The sequence below is a fragment of the Monodon monoceros genome, unplaced genomic scaffold, assembly GCF_005190385.1.
Source record: "Monodon monoceros isolate NGI ecotype Baffin Bay Population unplaced genomic scaffold, NGI_Narwhal_1 Super_Scaffold_6, whole genome shotgun sequence".
Lineage (NCBI taxonomy): Eukaryota > Metazoa > Chordata > Mammalia > Artiodactyla > Monodontidae > Monodon > Monodon monoceros.
Window position 1 is genome coordinate 80,679,285 of NW_021703783.1, and position 26,460 is coordinate 80,705,744.

General features: G+C 38.9%; 1 protein-coding gene across 1 annotated transcript in view; it reads left to right on the forward strand.

The window, feature by feature from the left end:
- Positions 1–26,460, forward strand: part of UTP20 (UTP20 small subunit processome component) — a 97,674-nt gene that overhangs the window by 67,201 nt on the left and 4,013 nt on the right. Inside the window, exons 39-61 of the mRNA XM_029204823.1 lie at positions 270–409; positions 663–745; positions 3,594–3,883; positions 5,108–5,247; positions 5,461–5,617; positions 8,819–8,917; positions 9,667–9,834; positions 11,153–11,319; positions 12,016–12,157; positions 12,963–13,079; positions 14,337–14,507; positions 14,743–14,874; positions 15,293–15,403; positions 17,219–17,298; positions 17,732–17,801; positions 17,936–18,118; positions 18,840–18,971; positions 19,451–19,583; positions 21,098–21,285; positions 22,028–22,099; positions 24,397–24,660; positions 24,863–24,989; positions 26,213–26,358. Of these exons, the coding sequence (XP_029060656.1) occupies positions 270–409; positions 663–745; positions 3,594–3,883; positions 5,108–5,247; positions 5,461–5,617; positions 8,819–8,917; positions 9,667–9,834; positions 11,153–11,319; positions 12,016–12,157; positions 12,963–13,079; positions 14,337–14,507; positions 14,743–14,874; positions 15,293–15,403; positions 17,219–17,298; positions 17,732–17,801; positions 17,936–18,118; positions 18,840–18,971; positions 19,451–19,583; positions 21,098–21,285; positions 22,028–22,099; positions 24,397–24,660; positions 24,863–24,989; positions 26,213–26,358 (3,312 nt within the window). The remainder of the gene's footprint in view (positions 1–269; positions 410–662; positions 746–3,593; positions 3,884–5,107; positions 5,248–5,460; positions 5,618–8,818; positions 8,918–9,666; positions 9,835–11,152; positions 11,320–12,015; positions 12,158–12,962; positions 13,080–14,336; positions 14,508–14,742; positions 14,875–15,292; positions 15,404–17,218; positions 17,299–17,731; positions 17,802–17,935; positions 18,119–18,839; positions 18,972–19,450; positions 19,584–21,097; positions 21,286–22,027; positions 22,100–24,396; positions 24,661–24,862; positions 24,990–26,212; positions 26,359–26,460) is intronic.

Below are 26,460 nucleotides of genomic sequence, written 5' to 3' on the forward strand. Positions count from 1 at the left end.
CTTCATTCAGTCTGTAGGCTTGAACCAATCAGGGAGGTCTGAGTGGAATAGAAAACAAAATGTGTTAATATCCTTTAATGGGAGGAAGATGTCATTCCTTTCATTGACAGCATCTTTTCCTAGAGCTAGGGGAAAACAATGGAGTATAGTTTGGGCGTTCTTTCCTTTCTATAATTGCTGATCACCTACTGTCTAAGTTTTTTAATGCACCAAGTTAGCTGTGTACTTTATTTGCAAATACTTACTGATGCTCTTGATTTGTTTTACAGCATGAAAATATAACCATTGCTGCCACAGAGGTTATTGGAGCTATTTGCAAACATCTCTCTTGGTCGGCATATATATATTACTTGAAACATTTCATTCATGTCTTACAGGCGGGACAGATCAATCAAAAGTTGGGTGTCAGGTATGGTCAAACTGCTTATTTTTGTTTTGTTAAAATCTAAATTTTGGATTATTTTCTGAAACAATCTTTTTACAATCTCAGTTTACTTTTACCTTGTATCAATGAGGTGATACTAAGACTTGTTAAACTGAAAAAATACCTAAGACTGGTAAAAATAATTTTAATGTTTTTAAGTCTTTAACTTTCCTTTCTTTTTAATAGTCAAGTGATATTATTAATCAAATGAACGTTTCTGTAAAAATTTTTTTAACAGTTTGCTAGTGATAGTGTTAGAAGCATTCCACTTTGACCACAAAACTCTGGAAGAACAAATGAGAAAACTTCAGAGGGAAGAGAGTAAGTTTTTTAAACTTTCTTAAACTAGATTTCCTTCCTATCCTTGGATACTTTATGATCATGAATTAAAGATAGCACAATTCAGTTTATTCCCTTTTTCTGCTCTTGTAGCAGTGACCAGTGAATGAGTCAGGAGGAGGTTAAAATGAATGGTTTGAGTATTTTTGTATAAAACTTATTTAACAGTAGAGAAGTCCAGACTAAATTGTATGGGTGAAAAAATCTGACCTGTAGGTTATTTACACAGAAATTCAATTATATCACCTTAATGTGTAGAAAGAACGTTAAGCAGTGAATGCAAAGAAAGTCTAAGAATTAAAACTTAGAGCAACAGTTAATGAAATATAAAGTAGATATAACAGAAAGGATCATCAAAAATAAAAATCAGTCTTTGAAAAGATCATAAATTGGCAAACTCTGACAAGATTGACCAATGACAATAGGAGGCATAATAAATATTAGGAATTTTAAAAGATCACAATTAAATGAAAAAGGTAAAATAACATTGTGATCTTTGCACTTATAAATTTGAATACTTGGGTGAAATGTTCAAATTCTTAGAAAAATAAAATACAAAAACTGACTTTAGAAGAAATAGAAAATCTGAATAGATCTCTAATGATTAAAGAAATGGAATCTGTAGTTAAAAATTTTCTTCTGATGAAAATGCCAGGTCTAGACTGTTTTATAGGCAAGTTTTACAAACACTCAAGGAATAGATCATTTCAACCTTACATCAGCTATTTCAGGTGACTGAAAAAGAGGAAGCCCCCACTAACTCATGAAGTTGGTGATTGGTTAATGGAACTTAACACATTAGCAAACAAAAAAATGTGATCATCTATATAGACACAGGGGGAACATTTGATTAAATTCAATATCCATTCATAATAAAAGCAATTATCAAACAAGGAATAGATAGAAATTTCCTTAACCTGTTAAAAGATGTGTTTTAAAAACCTAATGATGGGGGACTTCCCTGGTGGTCCAGTGGTAAAGAATCCACCTTCCAATGCAGGTTGCGCAGGTTTGATCCCTGGTTGGGGAACTAGGATCTCACATGCCACGGGGCATCTAAGCCCACATGCCACACCTACTGAGCTTGTGTGCCTCAACAAGAGAGCCCGTGTGCCACAAACTGCAAAGCCCACGTGCTCTGGAGCCCACGCCACAACTAGAGAGAGAAAAAACCCACACACCACAACTAGAGAGAAGTCCACGCCACAACTAGAGAGAGGAAAAAACCCACACACCACAGCTAGAGAGAAGCCTGCACGCCACAACTAAAGATCCCACGTGCCACAAGTAGGACCTGATGCAGCCCTAAATAGTTAGATAGATAGATAGATAGATAGATAGGTAGATAGATAGATAGATAGATAGATAACCAACCAACCAAATAAATGATAGGACTTCCCTGGTGGTCCAGTGGTTAAGACTCCACGCTTCCACTGCAGGGGGCGCCAGTTCCATCCCTGGTCAAGGAACTAAGATGTTGCATGCCGTGTGGCATGACCAAAAAAAAAAAACCTAATGAAACATCATACTCAATGGTAAAACATTGAAAGCTTTTGCTTTAAAACCAGAATGAGGTAAAGATACCTACTACTACTGCTTATATTGAACACCAGACTCTAAAGGATTTAGCCATCACAGAAAAATAAGGAAAAGAATAAACACTTAAGTAGGCCAAGGTATTTATTCTAATTGTTTTGGCTAAAGACACTGAAATATCTTGGCCCTTAGTTTGCATTACTGCAGTGTTCCTACTCAAAATTTTCTAATTCTTTGATTCATTATCAAATCACTCAAGAGCCACACTGATGAAGAGAAAAACTGTTTTGAATTTGTAGAAACCATTTGTGTTTTAAATAATTAATGTACTAAAGCCCCTTAGTTTATCTTCAGTCAGTTGAATCTGCATTTTGAAATTTTGCATAAACAGAAACATTAAAAAATTAAAATATTAATTCACTTCACTGTTTTCTTCTTAGGTGTGAATGGAGTTTGAAACAGTTAGTGAGCATCTACTGTGAAATGTGCTTTTATAGATATTATCTCATTTGTCCTCATAAGAACCTTACAAGAACCTTAGGTGTTAGTTACTGCATATTTTTGATATGAGAAATTGAGATTCAAGAGTAAAGTAACTGTCCCAAAGCTACACGGCCAGTAAAAAAAAATGAAGACTAATAGCTATCATTATTTTGAAAGTCAATGAAGTGTCAGAAATATATTTTAGGCACAGTATAGGCTTTGTCACATTTAATCCTAACAATAGCCTTGCAAGTAGGTGCCATCTACAGTTTACTGGTGAAGAATCCAAAGCCCATGAGGGTTAAGGTAATTGACTGTAGTCACATGGCTTGTTAGCAGAGCCAAGTCTGGACTTTTCTCTACAATACTGCCCAGGTTTCTTTAATAAATTGAATCCTATAATAAGGTACGTTTCTGCATGAGACTTGTTGGCTGCCATTAGGATTTTCATGTTCATGAATGTAGGTTTTTGCTTTTGGAAACCTCCAACCACAGTACTTTGGAAGCTTCCTTTGGTTAAGAGCCCTCCTCCCCCCAGCCTCTCCATGTGATCCCAAAGTACCCTGTACTTGCTTACTATTCCACACTTTTTTTTTATAATTATCAGTTTACTTGTCTCTATTCCTCATTAGGTTAACTGTAAGAAAATGAAGGACTGTAACACTCTCATTTACTGCTGTTCCCTCAGCCCTTGTCTTGCCCTTACAGTCAGTGATATTTTTTATTAGATGTTAGTAGAAAAGACTACTTAACACAACTGTGTTGTTTCCTTATTTAATTTAAGGTGATTTTTGTTGTTTACTAAACATAGATACCATAGAAGAGATTGAGTTGCCAGAGCATGAAGCCATGGAATTCGAGCATATGGATGATGATGAGAAGGAAGATGGATGTAAGACTTTGTCAGACAAGAATGAAGAGCTAGAAAACCCTGACCCAGATGATTGTGAAGGGACAGCAGCTAAAGAATCCGAGTGTATCACGAAGTCCATCTCTTTCCTTCCTTGGAATAAGGAAGAATTGGAGAAAACAATTAAAAATATCCAAGGAACCATAACTGGGGACATCCTACCCAGGCTCCATAAATGTCTGGCATCTACGGTAATCATTCTGTTTGGGGCCCAGCAGGTCTGTGTGACCCTGTGGGGTGTCCGTGGGGCCCTGTCAGACTGAGGCTCTTAACTATGTGGATTGACATCAGCTTTTGGATTTTCTTTTATCTCTACATTTCACAGTTCACCTCCCTTCTCTTATCTCATCATCTTCAGGTTCATCTCGTACAGCTAAGGTAGTAATGTTTCTTCTTCATTATGATTTTGATACTGGTAGATATATGCTTTTCTGTCTCCAAAGTAGATATTAAGATGACTCCCATTTCCAAAAAAGGTTATTAAAAATTAGAGTATGTTTCTCTTTTCTACTTCTTGGCCACTTCTCTGCTATTCAAAAATACATTTTTCAGTACTTCCCTGGCAGTCCAGTGGTTAAGACTCCATGCTTCCAGTGCAGGGGGCGTGGGTTCGATCCCTGTTCGGGGAACTAAGATTCCCACATGCCACGCAGCATGACCAAAAAATTTAAAAAAAAAAAAAAAAAAAAAGGAAGAAAACAAAAGTACATCTTTTTCTTGTTTAATAGGGGTAACATTTTAGGAGTGCATTCTCATGAAGCCAGAGCCTTTCCTTCTCAGTGTAAAACTTGAGCTGGCAAACTGTGGCCCATGGGCTGAATCTAGCTTGCAGCCTGTTTTTGTAAATAAAGTTTTTTTGGAACACAGTTACACCCCATTCATTTACATATTGTCTAATTCTGCTTTTGCCTTACAATAGCAAAATTGAGTAGCTTCAACAGTGGCCATAAAGTCAAAATTACTTACTATCTGACCCTTTACAGAAAGTTTTCCAACCCCTGATGTAAAATACTTCATCATTTTGTATATTTGTAAATAAAGTTTATTTGAGGCACCATATTTTTTTATGTACCAACGATGTCACTTAAACACCGGAAAGTCCCAATTAACACAAATTTTATGTGACTTTTTAAATATTACACAACAGTCTTAACCCCACATCAGTGAATACTTGGTTTTATTTATTGATTGATTGGTTGATTGCTCCTTTGGAAAGAATATTCTTATTCATATTATTTTTATAATTTTTGGAGGGTTATCAAATTGCATAATTGAGTTTGTTTTTTAAGACATTAAACTTAGAAATGGATATAAGATATATCAAAAGAGCTTATCTTTCAACTGCAAGGTTGTAGTGTTGGCAGGTCCCTAATCCATTTACTTTTGTTTTAGTTTAACCTAAATTTTTCTTACAGACTAAAAGAGAAGAAGAACACAAACTCATAAAATCAAAGGTTGTGAATGATGAGGAAGTAGTTCGAGTTCCTTTAGCTTTTGCCATGGTTAAACTAATGCAGTCCCTTCCACAGGAAGTTATGGAAGCTAATCTGCCAAGGTATGTTGTGTGACAAATCAGAAAAGTTCAGTGAAACTCAAAAATTGGTTCTATCTTCTCTTTTGTCAGGAAGAGAAGTACTGTCACAATTTGCTGTAATTTAGAATCCTAATTGGCATAGTTTGGGTTATGAGTGATTCAGAAACTAAAGGATATTTATATTTTTATTTGGTTCTGTTAATTTAATTAGTCAATTAATTTCTCATGTTCTAGTATTTTGCTGAAAGTGTGTGCCCTCCTCAAGAACAGAGCACAGGAAATCAGAGACATTGCTCGCAGCACTCTCGCAAAAATAATAGAGGATCTGGGTGTGCATTACCTACAATATATTTTAAAAGAATTACAGACTACCCTTGTGCGTGGCTATCAGGTAAATTGCATCATGTACTTTATATTCAAATTGGGTTGGGGTTCAAATAGTTGCACTTTAAACACTAAGTCATGATACTTTGGGTCTATCTTTTGTAAAGTTGATCTACTGAGAGAACAAGCAAGCATATTTAAAAATTTTTAATCAGTATTTTTAAAAATCTGTTTTTTAAGAAGCCCTTATATTTAATTTCTTAAAAGATCCTTATAGACCTGCATTTCATAACCTGTGTTTTTCTCTCAAATCACTTGATATCAAGTTTTGTATTCTCTGAGTTCTTAATAAAATTCTTACTGAATGTATATTGAACGTATAGCCACACATGTGAACAATAAAGAACATAGACATTTGTTTGAGTTGAAATGTATGACATGTCATAAAATTAATAAGAACACCAGGTGGAATACGAAGCTCTCTGAGTAGTTACCTGGCGGTCTTGCTGCTCCAAGTGTGGGCCCCGGACAGGTGGCATCAGCAGCACCTGACCTACAGAATCTGCATCTTAATAAGATCCCTGAGTGATCTAAAGTTTGAGGAACACTGCAACTTGTTTTTCTCAAGTACCCAGCCAAGACTTCTGGTAGTTAGCTTGACCTTCCAAGTCCTAATTTGTTCATAGGTAGGTTCCTCTTCTATAGGTTATAAGTAACACACTAAAAATATCAGTATTCATTGTCACTGTCTCTCTTTGTATAGTGTTTTAGTGGTTGCTCCAGGTTACCATATCCATACTTAATTTTTAATAATCTATTTAGAATCAGTATTTTACCACTTCAAGTGGAATGTAAAAACCTTATTACCCTATAGATCCCTTCACCCTTCCTTTGTTTAAAAGTTGTTTATGTATTACTTTGCTGAAAACTTATATGTTGAAAACTTACCAAGCGGCGTTAGAGTTTTTGCTTTTAATCCTCAGATATGCCCAGATATTTATCATTTCTACTGCTCTTCCTTCATTTCTGAATTTCCCGATTTCTTCCTGGTGTCATTTCCCTTTGGTCTAGGCAAGCTCATAGAGCAAGTATGGTGGCAACGGATGCTCTTCGTTTTCCTTTCCCTGTGAATGTCTTTGTTTCACCTTCATTCCTGAAGGATGTTGTCACTGGATATATACTTTTGCATTGACAGTTATTTCTTTTCTTTCAGCACTGTAAAATTGTCATGCGACTTCCTCTGGCCTTTCTGATGAATAATTAAATTATTCTTCCCCTCTAAGTAATGCATTATTTTTCTCTGGCAGCTTTAAAGACTTTGTCTTTATTTTTCAGCAGTTAGATTATGAATGTGGATTTCTTTGGGTTTACCCTGTTTGAGGTTTGTTGAGCTTCTCAAGCACATTGGGGAGTTTTCAGCCATTATTTCTTCAAATACTTTTTCTGCACTGCACTCTTTCTCCTCTCCTGGGACTCCTGTTTGACTTTTTTGGGGGGTCCCATCCATCCCTGAGGCTCCATTTTTATTTTCTTTTTCAGTCTCCTTCCTTTCTGTTTGGATAGCGTAATTTCTATTGATTCATCTTCAAGTTCACTGACCCCTTCCTCTTTAATCTCCATCCTACTATTGGACCCATCTAGTAAATTTTCTTATTTCAGTTATTGGTCTGTTTGGTTTTTTTCAGTTGTAAAGTTTCCATTTAGTCCCTTATATCTTCTGATTCTTTGCTAACACATTGTTTTTCCACTTATTTCACACCTCCAGCTGGAAAGCTGGGGCTTTATTTCTCCCACTTTGCCATGTACTTCCCACAGCTGTACCCACACAGAGGCTAAGTGGTGTCAAGACAGAGAAGGAGAAGAGCAGCTAGTTGGCCCATCCTCTGAGAACTGCAGTCCCAATGGGAAAGGAAGGTCTCCCGGCAGAGTTGTGGCTGCTGCAGTCCCCACGTCTATAACTATAGAAAACAGGGGTAAACACACTGAGAGTCTGGTGGTACTTGCACTCTGGTGTTCTTCCCCAGTTGCAGCTCTCTGCATCCTGTCTGGGGCTTATAGCTGCACTCAGCGGGAGAGACAGGATAGAGTGTGCTTTCTCCATCTCACCTGGAACCGGAGCCCCTGTCAGTGTCCAGGTTTATTCTTTCAACCAGCCTGTAATTCTTGGCTATTTGTGTGAGGTGCTCTTGGGCACTGAGCATACCAGCATGAATACAGTACAGCTGTCTTTGAGGATTCATTCACACATTTAATTGAGCGCCTGAGGTATTTAAACAAGTAGCCCATTTTTCTTTAACCACCTGTTCTTCCAGTCTGTCTCATTATTCGTTAAAGTAAGTAAAATAAGGATGAGAGAACAGCAGTTTGGGTATTAGTATTAATCATGTAGACAGAACCAAAATTGTACTCTTCGAGTTTCATTCTTCACCCCCCCAAAAGGATTTTTAAAAATTATATAAAGTCCTCAGCAAATATTTTATATATGTAAAAGTATTTAAAGATCATAAGTAGGTACATATGAAATTATGCCTTTAAAATCCAATCTGTATATTGACAGCCAGGTGTATTTTCTTAGTGTATGATCATTATCTGATGTTTACCTTGATAATTTACAGCACCGGAAGCAGTATACAGAATACACCCTTTTGTGGACTCTGTATACTCTGGCATCATCTCGTTTCAAATCCTGACTCCACCGTTTCCTATTCATGTAACCTTGGGCAAGTTTGATTGACCTTTTTGTGCCTCAGCCTCTTCATCTGAAAATGCTGATAATGTAGCACCTATGCCATAGATAGAGTGGGTGAGGATTAAATGATTCAGTACATGTGGGGTATTAATACAGTGCCTAGCCCATAGCAAGCTCTAAGGAATGTTAGCTGTGATCACTGTGAAGGGCAAAAACTTGTTTCCTTCATAACACTTTTTGTACCAGGTTTGACTGCATTCAACGTTGGCAGGCTCCATAATTCACAGGTTGGTTTTTAAAAGTTCAAGACTTGTGCTCTTCTTTATAAATCATTGGCCTGATTTAGTCACAATAATAGAACCTAAGCATGGTGATGTGTTTCTGAGCATCTTTTCTACAAAGGGACCATCTGGTTAAAGGACTTTAGGCAGTGATATAAGTATGTGTCATTTGTCAAAGCTTCTCCCTGCAATAATTACAGATATATAATCTGAGTGCGCACCTGCCGTACTTCTAAATCTTGTTTTTCTACTGTGGTGGTCTTAGCCATCCATATTCTTATTATACATTTCGTTTTAGGTCCATGTGCTAACTTTCACTGTTTACATGTTGCTGCAAGGCCTCACCAACAAGCTGCAAGTTGGGAATTTGGACTCTTGTTTGGATATAATGATTGAGGTAAGATTTAGAGAAAGGAATTCTAATTTTTTTTTAATAGGTCAAAGAACACCAATCAGTTCACAAAATCAGAAATAATAGCCTATAAATATGAAAATAATGTACTATCTACTATCTCATCTCTTAGGCTAGCAGAGGTTTAAAAAGTTGAGACTTAAGTGATGTGAGATGGGCACTCTGCTGTTGCTAGTAGGTCTCGAGCTGGTAAAATCAGAGGTGTGGTCTGGAGTTTGTACAAAAGTATATTCATTAGAGCTTTATTTAGAATAGTGAAAAATTAATAACAATTTAAAATCAGATAATATGATAATTTGGGGGATAGGATTAGAAAGACATTAAATTTGGCACACAATCGTTTGTTTATTCATTAAAAATGTAGACACTACATTTTTAATTAAATGCATTAATTTTGATAATTAAGTTAGAAATATGAGAATTTCTTAAAGAGAAATTAAGCTACTCTTTGATAATATCAAAGAAGTGCCTGTTTATATATTATACAATTATATATGTAAATCTACGTGGTATTTTTCTTTTGTTTTCCATTGGTGTAAACCTTGAAGTGTTTCTGTATTTGTTTTTTAGTAATTGGTCCCTAAACTACATTGAAAAAAGTGAAATCTAATAGAAATTCCTATTGTCTAATTTTAATCCTTGACTTGGACATACCACGCATTTTCAAAGACTGCTTATGCTGGCATAAGTTGCTGAGTGCACATAATTGCCATTTGGCTTTTTTTCTTTTAAAGATTTTTAACCATGAGTTGTTTGGTGCCATTGCTGAAGAAAAGGAAGTAAAGCAGATCCTCTCCAAGGTCATGGAGGCACGAAGAAGCAAGAGTTATGAGTCTTATGAAATCTTGGGCAAGTTTGTAGGAAAAGATCAGGTTACAAAACTTATCCTTCCACTAAAAGAGGTAAGGACTTGAATGTAGTAAAGGGGATCCCCACCTTACAGTATCATGAGTTCTTGAAAAGAGCCTTGAGCATCATGATTTGCTTTGGTGCTAAGGGCACCAGTACCATGTGGCTGGCAGCTCAGTGGATTCTGGTTCCGCTGATTCTGATTCTTGGATTCTGATCCAAGAATCAGAGTCCCTGATATAAACCATGAGATGCAAAAGGAAAGGCGACAAGAACTGAACTACAGGTGAATTATTGAGCTTGGTCCCGTCAGCAGCTAAGAACATAGCCTTTGGAGTCAGACTGCTGCTCCCAGATTGCCAGGAGGAAGAGAATTGGCATTTATTGAACAGATACCCATGTTCTTAGCACTGTGCTTCATTATCTCTTCTAATCTGTACAACCGTCCCCTGAGATTGACAGTACCTCCGTCTTACAGATGAGAAAATTCAGGCTTAGAAAGATAGAAAGGAACATGGCTAAGGAGAAAAGTCAGGATTTAATTCCAGATCTTTCTGATCCAAATCTCACATTCTTTCCACCGTTTTCATTCTGCCTTTCTTATTGGGCAGGGACTGTCATTTACCTACCTTCATAGTGTTCTCTGTGCTAATTCCACATGTTTGATGCTAGATTAACTCCCTAATTGTTCCTAGAATGCATTTAGCTTATCTGAGCCTGATCTAAGAATGTTAGATATGTTTTGAGGATGAAAAAGAGTTGACAAAGCACACTTATTTTCCATGTAAATTATCAAGTCCCTCCAAGGTAATCAAAGTTACTAATCCATGTCCTGTGCAGGGGAATAGCTATGACATGCTGAGGGTTGTACTGGGGTTGATGGTGCTGGGGTCCCATTAAGTTCCTCTGATTTGGCCCAATAACTAATGTACAACCCTGAGGCCTGGCCGTCACACCACTTCCTTAGCATGGTTTCCTGTGAGTAGTGACTGCATTTTGTTGATGTTGTGTTATGTGTACGTGCTTGCCTATAAACCACCCCATTTAATGCACTTGGAAGGCTGACATCTTCCAAGTGTCACATCCTATCTCCAGCCCTGCGCCCAGACCTCATCAACAAAGAGAGTGCCAAGGAGGCACAAGAAATCCAGCGGCATACACAGCTGGCAGTGGTTATCTCTGGGGCTGAGGTCATGGGTATATTTGACTTTATATGTTATATCTATGTTTGAAATTTTATTAAGAATGTGTTTCTTTTTTAATTAGCAAAAAGCATATTTTAAAAAGTAAATATACAAAAGAAAACTACTATTATAACAAATCAAACTGCAGTTCTGTGTTACCTCAGTGTGCATTTATGTCTGCCTTTAGATCTTGCAAAATACCACGAGTTTAAAACTGGCCCGGAAAGTTCATGAAACCTTACGTCGAATCATAGCAGGATTACTTGTAAACCAGGAAATGACGGCAGAATCCATTCTGTTGCTTAGTTACGGTTTGGTCAGCGAAAATCTAATCCTGTTAACAGAGAAGGAAAAGTAAGTTTGAAAAAAAAAACAACTATCCTTTAGGTTCATACTTCTAATAAGCCATTCATTACTCAATTACTCTTAAGTGGGTTCATTTAATAATTTGCTTTAGTAGGGAAAAAAAGGTATGTTTATCTGAGTTGTAAGATGGTACTACTTTGTGGTGTTTGGGCTGAGGTCCTTCCAGGTAATACATGTCAACACAAGCTTGTTTCTGCTGAATGCGGTAGCTGTGAAGGCAACCAATTATTTTGACGTTTACTTAATACCACTTTTGTTTTAGATATTTATTGAATCAAAGTTGGGATAGACTTAAAATATATACTTCTTGTTCTGATCAGAGATTTAGACCTCCAAAGATTTTAAATACCTTATTTGTAAACTTCCTTTGAATTTTGCTTCTGCAGTCTGAAAGAGACTCCTTGGCATTTGTTTTCAGAAATCAAAGGAAGGGAGTGTCCCCTTGCTGTTCGTCTTCATTTAAATGTGTGTTCATCCCTCTGACCTCTGTTTCTGGGGTTCTAGAAACTTGGATCAACAACCTAATCATCTCTTCGGTGTCTTGTGGTTAAGGGGGAAAAAAACCCACAGCAAAGAGCACATTATTTGGTACTGGACTCACCTCACCAGAAGGGGCCATAGTAGCTTCTAGGGATGCAGCATGCAGTGTGCTTTCTACTAATTTTCATTCCGCTTGATTGACAGAAATCCAGCAGCCCCTGCACCAGATCCACGTCTGCCACCCCAGAGTTGTCTTCTGCTCCCCCCAACTCCAGTTCGAGGCGGGCAGAAAGCTGTTGTGAGCAAGAAAACCAACATGCACATATTTATTGAGTCTGGACTTCGGGTAAGAATTAACCTTAAAGTGAGACTTGCTGCACACAGCGAGCCTGTGCCTTTTAATCCTCTGCTGAATTTCCAGTACTGCTCATTTCCGCTGGAAACGCTGGTACTTACTTTGATGATGTAACTTTCTCAGAATGAATGATTCTGACCTGATATTTACAGTGCTTTCACTGTTGCTTTGCCCATGAGTGTGCAACTCTGAACTACTCTAAATTTTTTGAAAACACAAATTTGATCGTTTTATTGTATATATTTTTTTAATCCTTCACTGGCTCCCTTTTTTCCCAGGAGAGAGCCCTGTCCTTCATTTGGGCCACAAGGGCATAGCCTCATCCTGTACACGTGGCTTCCCTTCAGTTCTCTAAAGTCACCACACTTTTCCCACCCCAGGACCTCACCATCTACTCCTCCCTCTGCCCAGGTCCCCCCAGAACTCTCAAAGCACCCTGCATTTCTAGTGAATTGTTCCCTAGAGTCTGTCATCCTGGCTAAGATCCACGAGGGCAGTGACCCTGCTGATCTTGGTTACTGCCATGTCCTTCATGCCAAGCCAGTACCTGGAACCAAAGCAAATGCTGAGGAATAACCATCTGGTAAAGGAACTTCGAATCTCAGCTGCACAGTGAGCTCCCACCTTCTTCACATACTGAGACTCCCCCAGGTGGTTCCCCTTTCTTCACACTTTTTATAATTTCAGATAGAAGCATCTTAACATTTCACATTGGCCTCTTAAAATCATTTCACCTTTACCTCACTCATTTGGTCTTAGGGGCAACTGATGTGAGGTATCTTTTTAAATCTTCTAGCTGTTGCATCTTAGTCTGAAGACTTCGAAGATCAAGTCTTCAAGTGAACATGTTCTGGAAATGTTGGATCCTTTTATGTCTCTCCTCATAGACTGCCTGGGTTCCACGGACGTGAAGGTGAGCACCTGTTCCTTCACGGGAGCTGTGTTGTGCAGTATACCTAGAACTTGTTTCTAGGCTCATACTTCACAAGATGATTGAGTTTTTAAAGAGATTTACAACATCATGAACCACCCCTGTTCTCTGTATTAAACTGCTCCCTTAACAGCAATTTAATAATAATAGGTAGCGCTTAACAGTTGTAAAAGCCCTTCATTTGATCCTCACGACTTCATGAGGCTGAGTGGTGCTGTCCCCATGGCAGTAATCACCATCTCATCATCATCATGCTTGTTGCTACTGCTCGCTGCTGTGAATCCCCATAACAACCCATGAAGCATGTATTATTAATGTGTCTCTTGCATAGATGAGAAATCCAGGCCGTAGGCTAAGTGACTTGCCCCATATCACAGATCTAGGATGTAAGCCTCAGTCTGTCGGACTCCGAAACCCACACCTTTCCCACTTCCTCAGATTGCCTGTTTTACAGGAAGGGTGCCAAGAGGTTAAGTATTTAACATCTCTGTGGTCAAACAGGTAATAAGCTGCAGAGCTGGGTTTTAAGCCCTGGTCTTTTTGACTCCTGAGCTCTTTGCTTTACCTCCGTCTAATCCAGCCCAATAAGGCCATCCCAGCAACCAGGGTGTAGGGGTGTATTAGGTAGAGGTGAACCAGCTGGTCTAGGTAATCTAGAAGGTTTGGCCTGGAGGTTCAGGGATTCTTTTGTAGTCACTTGGTCCCAACACATTTTTTCATATCTTTGGCACTGCACTTAACTATATTAAATTATAGGTCATAGTTCCCATGCTTAATTTCAGCTATCTGCTCCTTAAATGCAGAAAGGCATCCTTTTTATCATCGTATTTCTAACACTCTGTAGAGTGCCTTGTGTACATAACACAAGCTTAATAAGAATGGATTAAATTGAAGTACCATTCTAGAAAATTGGAAAGGCATTTATAATGCGTTTTTCAGGAAAAAAAATGCTAAAATTAGCCAGCCCATCTAATCATTTACCCATAATAGGTTAAGAATATGAGCACCTTTTCTCACTTGCTTGGGATGTACCTTCACTTGCTATGGAGAAGCAGTAAGTTCTACAACAGGGAAGAGGAAACGTGCCTATTTCCTTACACTTTTAGCACAGTTCTCCCTGAGTGGCCTGGCAGAGTGCTTCGTTCCTTCAACTCGATCGCTCAGTGTCTACACAGCCTTAGGTGCTGGATTGTTGAGTTTGGTCCCTTCATCGCTTGATTGGCTTTGTCTGTTTTTCAGGTGATCACAGGCGCTTTACAATGCCTGATCTGGATCTTGAGGTTCCCCCTGCCTTCCACAGAAACAAAAGCGGAACAGCTAATGAAACACCTTTTCCTTCTGCTGAAGGACTATGCAAAACTCGGGGCTGCCAGGGGCCAGAATTTCCACCTGGTGGTAAATTGTTTCAAGGTGAGGTGTTTTCACTTGCACTTAGAAAAAGCCAGGACCGGGATTAACATCAAAGTCACTTTTCCTCATCATCTTTTGTGGTCGTGGTCAAAATTTCTTCCAGATTACTTTGCTAAGGCCAGAGTGTTGGCATCCTGTGTGAAAAAACATTGCTGTTGTGTTGAGCCCTCATCATTCCACTGTACGCTGATCTGTGGGATGTCCTGGCTGCTAACCTCAGTGTTATAACTTGCAGTGTGTGACCATACTTGTGAAGAAAGTGAAGTCTCACCAGATGACTGAAAAGCAGCTTCAAGTTCTACTAGCATATGCCGAGGAGGACATTCATGATATTACAAGACAAGCCACCGCATTTGGTCTTCTGAAGGTATGGTGTCACCAGAATGTTGGATTGTGCAGTGAATGAGCCTCGTGTCAGGTATTTAGAATAACATGGAACATAGTGTTCTGACTAGCTGTAGATAGTTCTGAAATTAGTTTATAAAGATTATTATGATTTGGTTGATTAATTATAAGCTAACATAGCTGCCTATTAAAATGTTGAAACACGAGCTCTATATTAAACTTCCAGGGCATTCTGTACAAATGCATGTAGTCTGCTTGTATGTATCATAAACTTGACCATTCTAACCATTTTTTAAGTTTATGTTCTTTTTCTTGTGGAGGTACTTTCATTATGTTTGAAAACTGCCTGTGACCGCTTTTAACATCAGGTCAGCTTAGTAAACAACAGGCCATCTGCAGTAAAACATGAAATAAGTATGTGTTTTCCTTTTGTATTTCAGGCCATTTTATCAAGAAAGTTGTTGGTCCCAGAAATCAATGATGTCATGCGCCAAGTGTCCAAGCTGGCGGTTTCTGCGCAAGACGAACCTGTCAGAGTCCAGTGCAGACAGGTTTGTAGAGAGAGCTTATTCCCATGGCAAGGGCTGGGCCCTGCCTTCTCTGTTCGGTTTTTAGGTAGACAGATGTCAACACTGAATTCTGAAGACTTTGTGTCATACTGTTGCTTTATTCTAAGACTCAGGAGCCCATTCACATACCAAGTGTAAGGCCATTTTTCGGTATAAAGAGCATTTTGAATATAGCCCACATGTGGCATGTTTCAGATGGATGAAGAAACACATTTTCCTTCTGCAGCGTGATAACCTGCAGCAAAGATTTCCATCCAGTGGTCCAGTCATTGACCACTTAATGTGTATCACTGTGTACCTGGTATTGCTGGAAGAGTGGTTAACAAAATTTTTATAGTCCCTGTCTGTCCTATAGCAGAGATGCGCAAAGCAGAAATCCCACAAGTAGTTATTAAATTACAGACATCCTAAGTGCCAGGAGGAAGAAAGTACTGTTGTATTTCATCACTTACAAGATACACCATTACTTACGTACCTCAAAGGAAGGGGAAAAAACTATGACAGTGGTAAGATGGCATCAATTGTAAGACATCCCAATTTCAGATATGTTAAAATGTGGAAAACTGTGCTTCTTAAAATTGACAAAGTATGGAAGAGCATATGATAAGAGCATATGACATGGTGGAGGACCGCCCTAATGTGATAGTGGGGGAAAGCTTTCCTGAGGATTGGCATATAAGCAAAGTTTGGAGGAAGAATAAGGCTTAGCCTTGCAGGCTAAGGAAGATAAGCCTTGAAGTGGGTAAGAGCTTAGCTTGTTGAAGGTGAATGACAGGGGAGGGGGTCAGATCAGGCAAGACCTTGTGGTCTTGTTAAAGATTTAGGGCTTTGTTCTAAGAATAACAAAGAGCCAGTGAAATCAGTAGACAGAGGAGTGACACTAGCAGATTTGTGTTCAGATCTCATGAGTGCATATCAACCCGGGAAATGGAAGGGTCTGAATTGGAAATATGAACTCGGAGTTAAAGGAGGGCTTGGGCTGCGGAGGCCATCTTTAGAAAAAGTTAACTCATTTAGCAAGAAGGAGGGTCAGCTGCTATTTATTAAGTACTAGCTGCACGCCCGGCACTTTACCTACATGACTTGTTTGTAACTATCCTTCAGAAGAAACAGTACCACCGTTTTATGGTTGGGGAAAAACAGGCCTTGGCAAGTTAAATGATGTGCTTAGTTCTCACAGTTTATTAATAAAGGAAGCTGAATAATACAGCAGTTTGCAAGCAGAGCCTGTGGCTGCAGATAGACTAGGCATGGGCTTCTGGCAGTGTCACCCGAGCAGGTTGCTTACCTTCTGTGCCAGCTCCATGCTCTTCATCTGCAAAATGGGATCATATTACTTACTTCCTAAGGAAGTAATGAAAACCAACCAAGGAACACTTAACCCGGTGCTTAACACAAAGAAGTTAGTTAGTAAATGCAAAAGTTGGTAGTAGTATCACTATTATTGTTATTCTTATTTCAGGGGAAATACAGGGTTGAACCACAGTCCATACTCAGTTCACCACAGCCTCCTATCAGAGAGATGAGCTGCCAGTGTGTGAGCTGAGATTTGGAGCCCTAAACAACCATGCTAATGATGGGCCAGGACTTGACGCTTAATCAGGCAAGACCTGAGGAAGTGAAGTGGGAGGAGAGAGGAGGGGCACAGTTATTGACTCAAGAGGTGGACTTCACCTAACTGATCACCCTTCTGAAAGGTCTTTGTAGCCTACCAGTGTGTCCCAGAAAGCAGCTTAGGAAAGAGGAATCCTGGAGGGACAGGATCCAAATAATCTCTTGTGTGACTTCTGTTCCTAGGTTTTTCTGAAATATATTCTTGACTATCCCCTGGGGGACAAATTGCGACCAAACTTGGAATTCATGCTCGCTCAACTGAAGTAAGTTGAAGCCATAAACTACACAAGGCAGTGGGGTAGGTTCTTCTCTCCTTTCAGTGTGTGGACTGTCTTGAAAAGAACCAAGCCGAAATGTAATGGCACATCCTTTGAGGATGCTATCCTATGAATCACTGACTTGACTGTCAAGCATTGTGCATGGCTTCATATAGCAGTTCTGCAAGCTGCTTTTCAGTTCACTCTGACCATCGATTGTCACTAGAGTCCACTTAGGAGGACAGTAAAAATCTAACAAAATTACCTTTACAACTGCATAGTAGCATGGTAAGTACATGTATTAAAATTGGGAAAATGGAGGTGTTTTCCACTTTTTAAGAAATAGACTGGCACTTTGAGACAACATTTTAAACTCTTAAAAATAATTATTGGTAAATTTTAAAGTTACTAACAAGTCCTTCTAATGTTCTTACCCTAGTTATGAACATGAGACCGGGAGAGAGTCCGCCTTGGAAATGATCGCTTATCTCTTTGACACATTCCCTCAGGTACCATGAATCACAAAGACAAACTCTGTGTTTGTTAACAAGCTGTGGCTCCCAGGAGCCCAGGGTCCTCTGTTTGTGAGACATCTGTGAGAATTCCAGTCTGAGTGTGCTCATAAGTGTCTGTTCTCTTTCAGGGACTGCTCCACGAGAACTGTGGAATGTTCTTTATTCCTCTTTGTCTAATGATGGTGAACGATGACTCTGCCATGTGTAAAAAGATGGCATCCATGGCAATCAAATCCTTACTCAGTAAAATCAGCCTTGAGAAAAAAGATTGGCTCTTCGATATGGTTACCACCTGGTTTGGGGCAAAGAAGGTTAGGGTTGCTTTTAGTCATATGGCAAAGAAAAGTCTGAGCTTTTGGTGTTCATACTTTAAATAAGAATACATATTATACATTGTTGAATTAATTTTTCCCAAATAGCTCTATTGTTTTTACTTGATTATGTTAATAATATATTCTTACAGTAAAATTTCAGAAAATATAAGAAGTTACAGAGAGTAACAGAAATCACCTGTATTCCCACTACAAGGTCAATGTCACCCAGTTACTCTACATGAATGTATTATAATTTACTTAACCAATCCCCGTTGAATATCTTTGTTTCCAGTTTTGCTTATACAATTTATAGGATGTAACTTTTGCCAATAATTATAACCACTTGCTGACTCTACCCTCATCATCACTGGCCCATCTTTGTGGAATATAAACAACACATGTCATAACTTAATATTGGCTTTAAGTATTAAAATCAGAATGGGGTTGGGGGGCTGAAACGTCTTCCTTTTTTTTTTTTTTAATTTAAAAATGAGAAAAAATGTATTATTCAGTGGATACCACTTTTTTTAATGTTGTTCTGGGTGGTGAAGATTTCTCTATATTTTTCATGTTAGCCACCAAAAATCCACATTGTGTTGATTTCTGGTATCATAAAGAACTACTGAGGACAGAGTCATGCCCACCTTCATTTTACAGTTTTGGAAACAGCTCCCCAAGTTGTGCTGATATTGTCTTGTGATGGTTTTATTTTCGATAGAGCTTAAATAGACAGCTAGCTGCCCTGATCTGTGGCTTGTTTGTGGAAAGTGAAGGAGTCACTTTTGAGAGAAGACTTGGAACTGTTCTCCGTGTAATTGAAAAGGAAATTGATCCTGAAAACTTTACAAATGTAAGTTATTTGCTAGGGAGTAAAACTGTTGCTTATTTTAATAGTTTTACTTGAGGTGGTATAGCTAATAGATTAAATATTATTTGAGTTCAAAAATTTTTTTATTAATAAAAGCAAGAACTCAGTGTAGTTCTATCTTCTTTTTAAAGTGAAGATTAAAGTAAGTTATCTTCCATAGTATATGTCGATCAAAATTTCTTAAGCCCCCCAGGAGACAGCAATGTCTGGAGGCATTTTTGGTTGTCACAACTGGAGGGTAGAGGGATGCTACTGTCATCTAGTGTGTAGAGGCCAGGAATGTTGCTAAACATCCTCTAGTGCACAGGGTAGCCTGCCAAAGCAAAGAATTATTTGACCCAAAATGTCAGCAGTGTTTAGGTTGAGAAACCCTGGTATAGATGTACATCGTGGAGTAAAAATGTCCATCAAATACTTTGAAATTATTGTCTTAATTGATTTAACATCCCTCCTAATTTTAGATCATGGAAGAGACTGAAGAAAAAGCTGCAGATCGCCTTCTGTTTAGTTTTCTTACACTGATAAGTAAACTCATCAAGGGATGTAATATTATTCAGCTTATCAAGCCCTCTGAGACTCTGAGTAAAATCTGGAGTAAGTATTTCCTTTTTATTTAAATCTAAAAATAAACACTTTAGAAATATATAATGTCAGGGGAAAAGTCCATGATAAAAAGATTTAAAAGGCCCTTGCAGATTGATTACAGTGAAAGTATTTTTTTCTGGGGGAAAAGACAAACAAATAATATATGCATGTATATATGTATCCTCATAAATAATATATTTCATTTATAAATAAGAAAGAATATTAATTATGGACGAGTAAAAGAAAGGAAAAAATTTCCCAAAGTCCTCCTTGCTACTTGATGATTATATTTGTTATACACTTCCATCCAGTCTTCCTTTTGTCAAATAACCATAGGGGTTTTTTTTTGAGGTTGCATAATTCCATATAAACTTTTATATCCTGTTTATACCTAAGTAGGCATATTGTAGTACTATAACATGCTTAGTAGATATCCTTTTAAATGGCTATAAATAATCCATAGTATAAATGTGCCATAATTTACTAAACCGTTTCACTTCTGTGGGAATATTTAAGTTATATATTATTTAAATGAAATAAAATAAAATTCATTTCTTTAAATGAAAAATAAGATCCTGGAATTTTTAATTTAACGTTTTAGTTTTGATTAATCAGTAGGAAATAGACATTGCAATGAATGTTTTAAATACCCACTTGTTTTAAGAGAACTCATATGATTTTATGAGAAATAATCCAGTTACTAAGTTACTATATGGCCTACTCTGGTATGGCTCCACTGAGATAATTACAAAGGTTCATATAGAAAAAAAAGTAAAACCATCTTCATGAAATAAAGCAGCAGAGACTAAAACTCAGATATGAGGTGGCTCTACTGTACTTTCCAAGTGTGGTATGTGGAGAATGGCCCTGTAGCGTAAGAGTAAGATCTTTAATGGCTCATCCGTAAGATAGTTTAAGGGGTCATGTTTAAGGATATGAGCTCTGGGGCCAGATTAAGCTGGGGCCCAGGCTTGGTTCTGCCTGTTACAGCTTGGCACGTTACTTAGCTCCCTCTGGAACCATAAAATGGGAATGACAGCTCCAACCTCACAGAACTGTTGTGAGGTCTAAATCCGGTAATATGTGTAACACGTTTAGCCTATGCCTGGCACATAGAACACCTCAATAAATGATACCTTTCCAGTCAGCTACTTGGAGCCACTGATTTCAATAGTTATGAGAAAAGAATATGTACCCATGTATATATTTACCTTAATTTTAGTTTAGAAATTGTAGTTGTCAGTGCTACCTTATCTCCTTGAGTCTTCAGCTAGTTCTTATGAAACGGGTCTGTTTTCAGGCTGACTCAAAGCTCTCTCGTATCATTTGCCATGGTAGAATTGGTTCTCTAGTTGCTTCCAGTCTCTCCACGTCACTTCCGGGAAGCAGGGGCTGTTTTGTTCATCTCTGATTCCTGAATCCAAGCACATAATAGATACTCAAGAAACGTCTGAATTAGTCACGCTCACCACCACAGGGTCAGGAAAACCTTGACGTCTGAGGATGCGCTTTGGCTCCCTTAGGTCACGTGCAGTCTCATCTGAGACATCCGCACAACTGGGTGTGGCTCACCGCAGCCCAGATTTTTGGATTGCTCTTTGCCTCTTGCCAACCGGAGGAACTTATCAGAAAACGGAATGTCAAAAAAACTAAAAAGAAACTCTCGGAACCTGTAGCAATCAGCTTCCTAACAAGTGACCTTGACCAAAAGGTATGTTTTCTCTAAGACTCTTTCCTTCCCTCATCTACATGAGATGTTCATTCTGGTTCCTGTAACTGTCTTGGGGTTGGCCTTGGGATAAACTTGATGCACATGTGGATCCATAGGAGTGTTAGTAACTCGAGAGGGGTCACCCTCAAGTCCAAGATTTTTCAAAGATAATTTTTAGACCATTGGTCTAGTCAGACTTTTGATTTGCTTATTTAGCATATTTATCTTCCGTTATATATTTAAGTTCTTTATCAATACTGGCAAATAAGATACTGTCTGTCCTGCCTCCTTCTGTCGTGCCTCCATAACTTTGTTGATGACTTAATGAGATCATGTTCCTGAAAATGTTAGGTAGGGACCGTGTGTTATCTGTCTCTGATTTCGTAGGGCCTAGCACAATGCCTGGCTTATAGGGGGATCTCCATAAACATTGAATGAGCAGAGAGTGGAAGGGAAGAAAACGGGGGGGGAAAAGTATTTGAATGTTGTAAAGTTGTCTGCCAGTAATCTAAAGGATTATGATCTATATCTCCCCATGTCCTGGAGCTAAAATTCTTATGGCAAATAGAAGGGAACATTTACGCAGTTTCTGGTCATGAAACTTCCCTCTCCAGATCTACACAGGTGGTCATTCGGAGCAAAATCTCCTACCTTAGTTGTATCATTATAGTTACTTGGAGTTTTTAAAAACAGTCAGAAATACCCTGCATTGTGTCTGCCAATGTCCATTTTCTTTTCACAGATGAAAAGTATCTCCCTAGCCTCTTGCCATCAGTTGCACTCCAAATTCTTGGATCAGTCTCTAGGAGAGCAGGTAAGTATTGTAATTCTCCCAGTTAAATAGAAGGGACCTATTCTACCAACAGTATAGGAATAAGCTTAGGTTTGGTTTTTGGTTTGGTTTGGTTTGGTTTTCCCTAGTTAAAGCTTGGGGAATTAAATGAAATATAAACAAACACTTAAATACCTGTTCAGTTAGGCACATGTATCTAATTGACTCTGGTGTCCATACCGGGATTACTCCTGGCTCCGTTTAAAATTCCCAATAAAGATGATACAGTGGGAAGCTGGCTGTTTATCTTTTTCATCATCAGTTTTAACATATCTACTCCACGTTGCAACTGAAGCTTTGAAGGACAGTGATTGATTTTTGTGGTTCTTTTAATTATTTATTTTTATTTATTTATTTTATTTTTGCCTGCGTTGGGTCTTCTTGCTGTGCGCGGGCTTTCTCTAGTTGAGGCGAGCGGGGGCTACTCTTCATTGTGGTGCGCGGGCTTCTCATTGTGGTGTCTTGTCTTTGTTGCAGAGCACAGGCTCTAGGCACGCGGGCTCAGTAGTTGTGGCGTGCGGGCTCTAGAGTACAGGCTTAGTAGTTGTGGGCTTAGTTGCTCCGCGGCATGTGGGATCTTCCCAGACCAGGGCTCGAACCTGTGTCCCCTGCATTGGCAGGGGGGTTCTTAACCACTGCGCTGCCAGGGAAGTCCCTGATTGATTGTTTTTATATTAAACTGTAATATTGAATTTCCTTCCCTTATCCCTGGAAGCGAAAGAGAAACCAATAATGTTCATGCTACAGTGTGGTCTGAGAATTGTCTGTCCTTAACAGAAGGCAGATAAATGATTCCATCACTAAAAAGCTTTATGTAGTTTCATATAAAATTTAATTCTAAGTAAAATATGGAGAAGAAAGCATTTGTAAATATGCAGTAGATGTGAATTGCTTTTGAATAGTTGGTCTACTGCTCCATTTTATTTTTTCCTCTTGATAGAGCAGTTGGGCTGGTAGATGATGAAGTGACATGGATCTGGTATCTAGATATAAGCAAAGCACTTGACCACGTCTCTTGTGAGCCATTATGAACAACGGAGCAATGCAGATTAAGGGACGGGGCAGTAGAAACTAGGTGAATGTTGTATCTGAAGAGTGATCTCAGGTGGCATGCCATGAACACTGATACTTCTCTCTTTTTTAAATGGCAGGGTTGGGGAGGGAATGGATAGCTATTCAATGGACAGCAAAGTGAGGCCAAAGAAATCATGCCAGGGTGGACAGTGGGTGGGGCCTCACACAATATGAGTTTTAATAGAGGATGACAAACCATACAAACTCGGGACAGGCAGGAAGAGATTTACTAGTACCAGCCCAGGTTGAAAGAAATGATGGATTTTACTTCACCTTAATCTTAGAGTGAGTTAACAGTGTGAAGTGGCTGCCACAAGGAGAAAAGGCCTCCAAATCTGGTACTGTCCTCATGCAGGCCCAGCTTCCAGAAGGAAATGATAATCTTGGCATTAACTCTTGATGGCCAGGCTAGCCTTGGACAGTGTGGTGTTCTGAGTACCACATTTGGGGGAACTCTGGGTACACAGCTCCTCTAGCAGAGTTGCCCGGATGGTGAAGGAAATCAAATTCAACTTGGTTTCCTCCTTCACATAACGGGTGTGAAATACCCACGTCAGAGATTTCATGCGTGTTGTAGAGTTAGGACTTAATAAATGGGTCCATTATTATAAGACTAAAAAATCACCCCTGGGCAATTGGACCAGATGGTATATACGGGAAAGAGGAGCTCAGTGTTTAAGAACTTGGGCTGGAATTCTAAAGACCTTTGAATCCTGACTGACCACTCACTTTGTCTTTGGCTGAGATTTACCAACCCTAAGCCTTGGTTTTCTCTCCTGATAATAGTACGTAATAGGGATATTTTAAAGTTGAATTGGAATGCTGTGTACAAGGTAACTAGTCAGTGCTCAGTAAATGGATCAGTAAAGGGAAACTGTTATTTTGGTGAAGAATGGATGGATGAAGGAATTTAATGGAATGAGGATCAAAGCTCTCTTGAAAAATGTAAATGGAAGATCCAGAATGAAATTATTTACTCAGTGGAACCTTAAAGAATAGAAGTAGGCCAAATGGATAAAAGTTACATGGAAATAGGTTTGGACACACTGTAAGAGGTAAACTGAAGAATAATCCAAAAAAAGGCTCGATCGTCAGTTTAACAGTGCAATACCCAGTTTTCTGTTTTCTAATTGTAGGATACCTATTTTAGCTTCTGCAAAATCAGAATCCAATTCTTACCCTTCCCCTCTGCCCCTTTTTCTAAGGTTGTTAAGAATTTGTTGTTCATAGCCAAAGTCTTATATTTACTGGAACCTGATTCTGGGGATAAGCAAGGTAACATAAAAGAAGACATGGAAGAACAGGAAGTTTTAGGTGATGGCCTGGCCAGAGAGGATGTGGAAGAACACAAGGCGTGTGCAGACAAGAATGAAGAGCGGAGCGAGCCAGCCACGCTGCTGTGGTTGATACGGAAGTTGTCCCGGATCGCAAAACTGGAAGCTGCTTATTCACCTAGAAACCCGTTAAAGGTGCGATGCATGCGCAAAATGACTGAAAGTAGTCTTTTTTTTTTTTTTTTAAGTATTTTAATGGTTTTAGTTATCCTCCTAAGTCCCTAGGAACTTTTGAACCCAGAACTGCAGCAATAACATCTGCCCCGAAATAGACGTTGTTTTCTAAATTAACTCTGTGTAGCTGCGAGTATAAAAGAAAAATGATCTGTACTTTCAGAGAACATGCATCTTTAAGTTTCTCGGAGCTGTAGCAATGGATCTTGGAATAGACAAGGTGAAGCCGTACCTCCCAGTGATCATAGCTCCTTTGTTCCGAGAACTGAACAGCACCTATTCGGACCAGGGTAATTCTGCGGCCTCTCTTCTGAATACTTGCATGTTAGGATTCCTGTCTTCTCTCCTGAATGCTTCCTTCTTCCTTTCTGTCCTCCCTCTCTGCCAGAGTTTAAGAAAGAAAACTTGCTAGGTATCAAGACAATTAACAGCAAGCAAATAAGGCATATTTGTGTTATTTTTAACTGTCTTTTCTCCTATATGCTTTCTTGTGTCTAAGAGTGAACGTTTCTCTCCTAAAAGATGATGTTTTACTCCTAAGCATAGATTAAATATTCAAAGAAAAATAACTTGGGGTGGTTCTAAACCTCATAGTGCTGTGAAAAATAATGAACAAATGTCATTATATTCTCAAAAATTACAAGGCAAAAATATGAAATAGTTTTTAGTTCAAATATTTTAAATTTTCCAATTTTTTTTTCTTGCCTGGTACATTTGGTACATTTGGTACATGATATTAGGAAAAGTGGGAATTAGGGGTTGGAAAGAGAGGCGGTAAAGTGGATGTTAAGAATTTTAAAAACAAAAATGAAGTGAATGTCAAAATAGAAGCTGTTTTAGTCCTACAGCCTGGAGAGAGAGCTTCCTTCTTAGAGGTCAGGTTGACTTTGGTTCCCAGCCAACATTTATTGAGCACCTAAATAAGGGTTCAGCGGTGGAAAAGGCCCAATCCTCATCTTCAAGAAACTTGCAATCTACAGTAGGTGTCATGAGCTTTCCTGAAATTGAATGCAGAAATCCTCGACTCTGCATTTGGGAGAGAGGAGGCAGGGAAGGGTGGGAGAATATGGCTTTTTGTCAGCTTCTCAAAGGAGTCTTTGATCCAAAAAAAGAGGTTACAGCCAGCGCCAAGCCTCTATGACCCGGGAATTAGAGAAACACAATTACCTTTCTTTGCCCCCATCTGCAGAGAGCTGAGCAGGTTAATAAAGGTAACCCAAAATATTTGTCAAGTTCTCAAATTACTTTGATGTCTTCTGAGCCCGGATTCCCTTGGGAAGTTGCTTCATGGTCTCTGATCTCTTGCTGCATCCTGGATGAGGTGTGGCTCAGAGTGCTGTGTCCGGCACTTCTGCTTGTTCTCCCATCTCAGCAACAGAGGCTAGTTTCAGATCAGTGTTTAATGTTGAAGTGATGATAAAGCCTCAGGAGTTTAAATTTTGTGTGTTGTTAATTTTCTACATATTCAAACGTGTCCTTTCCTACGTGTTTCTATTATTGTGTGCGTGATTAGATCCTTCGCTGAAGAATCTATCCCAGGAAATCATAGAATTACTGAAAAAGCTGGTTGGGCTCGAGAGCTTCTCCTTAGCGTTTGCCTCTGTACAGAAACAGGCTACTGAGAAAAGGGCACTCCGGAAAAAGAGGAAGGCTTTGGAGGTAGGCCTGCTTTTTGAAGAAATGGCATATTCATTAGGCTTAACTATTTTTAACCAGGGGTGTGTGCATGCATGTGTGTCAGACTTACCCAGGGAGGAAAGA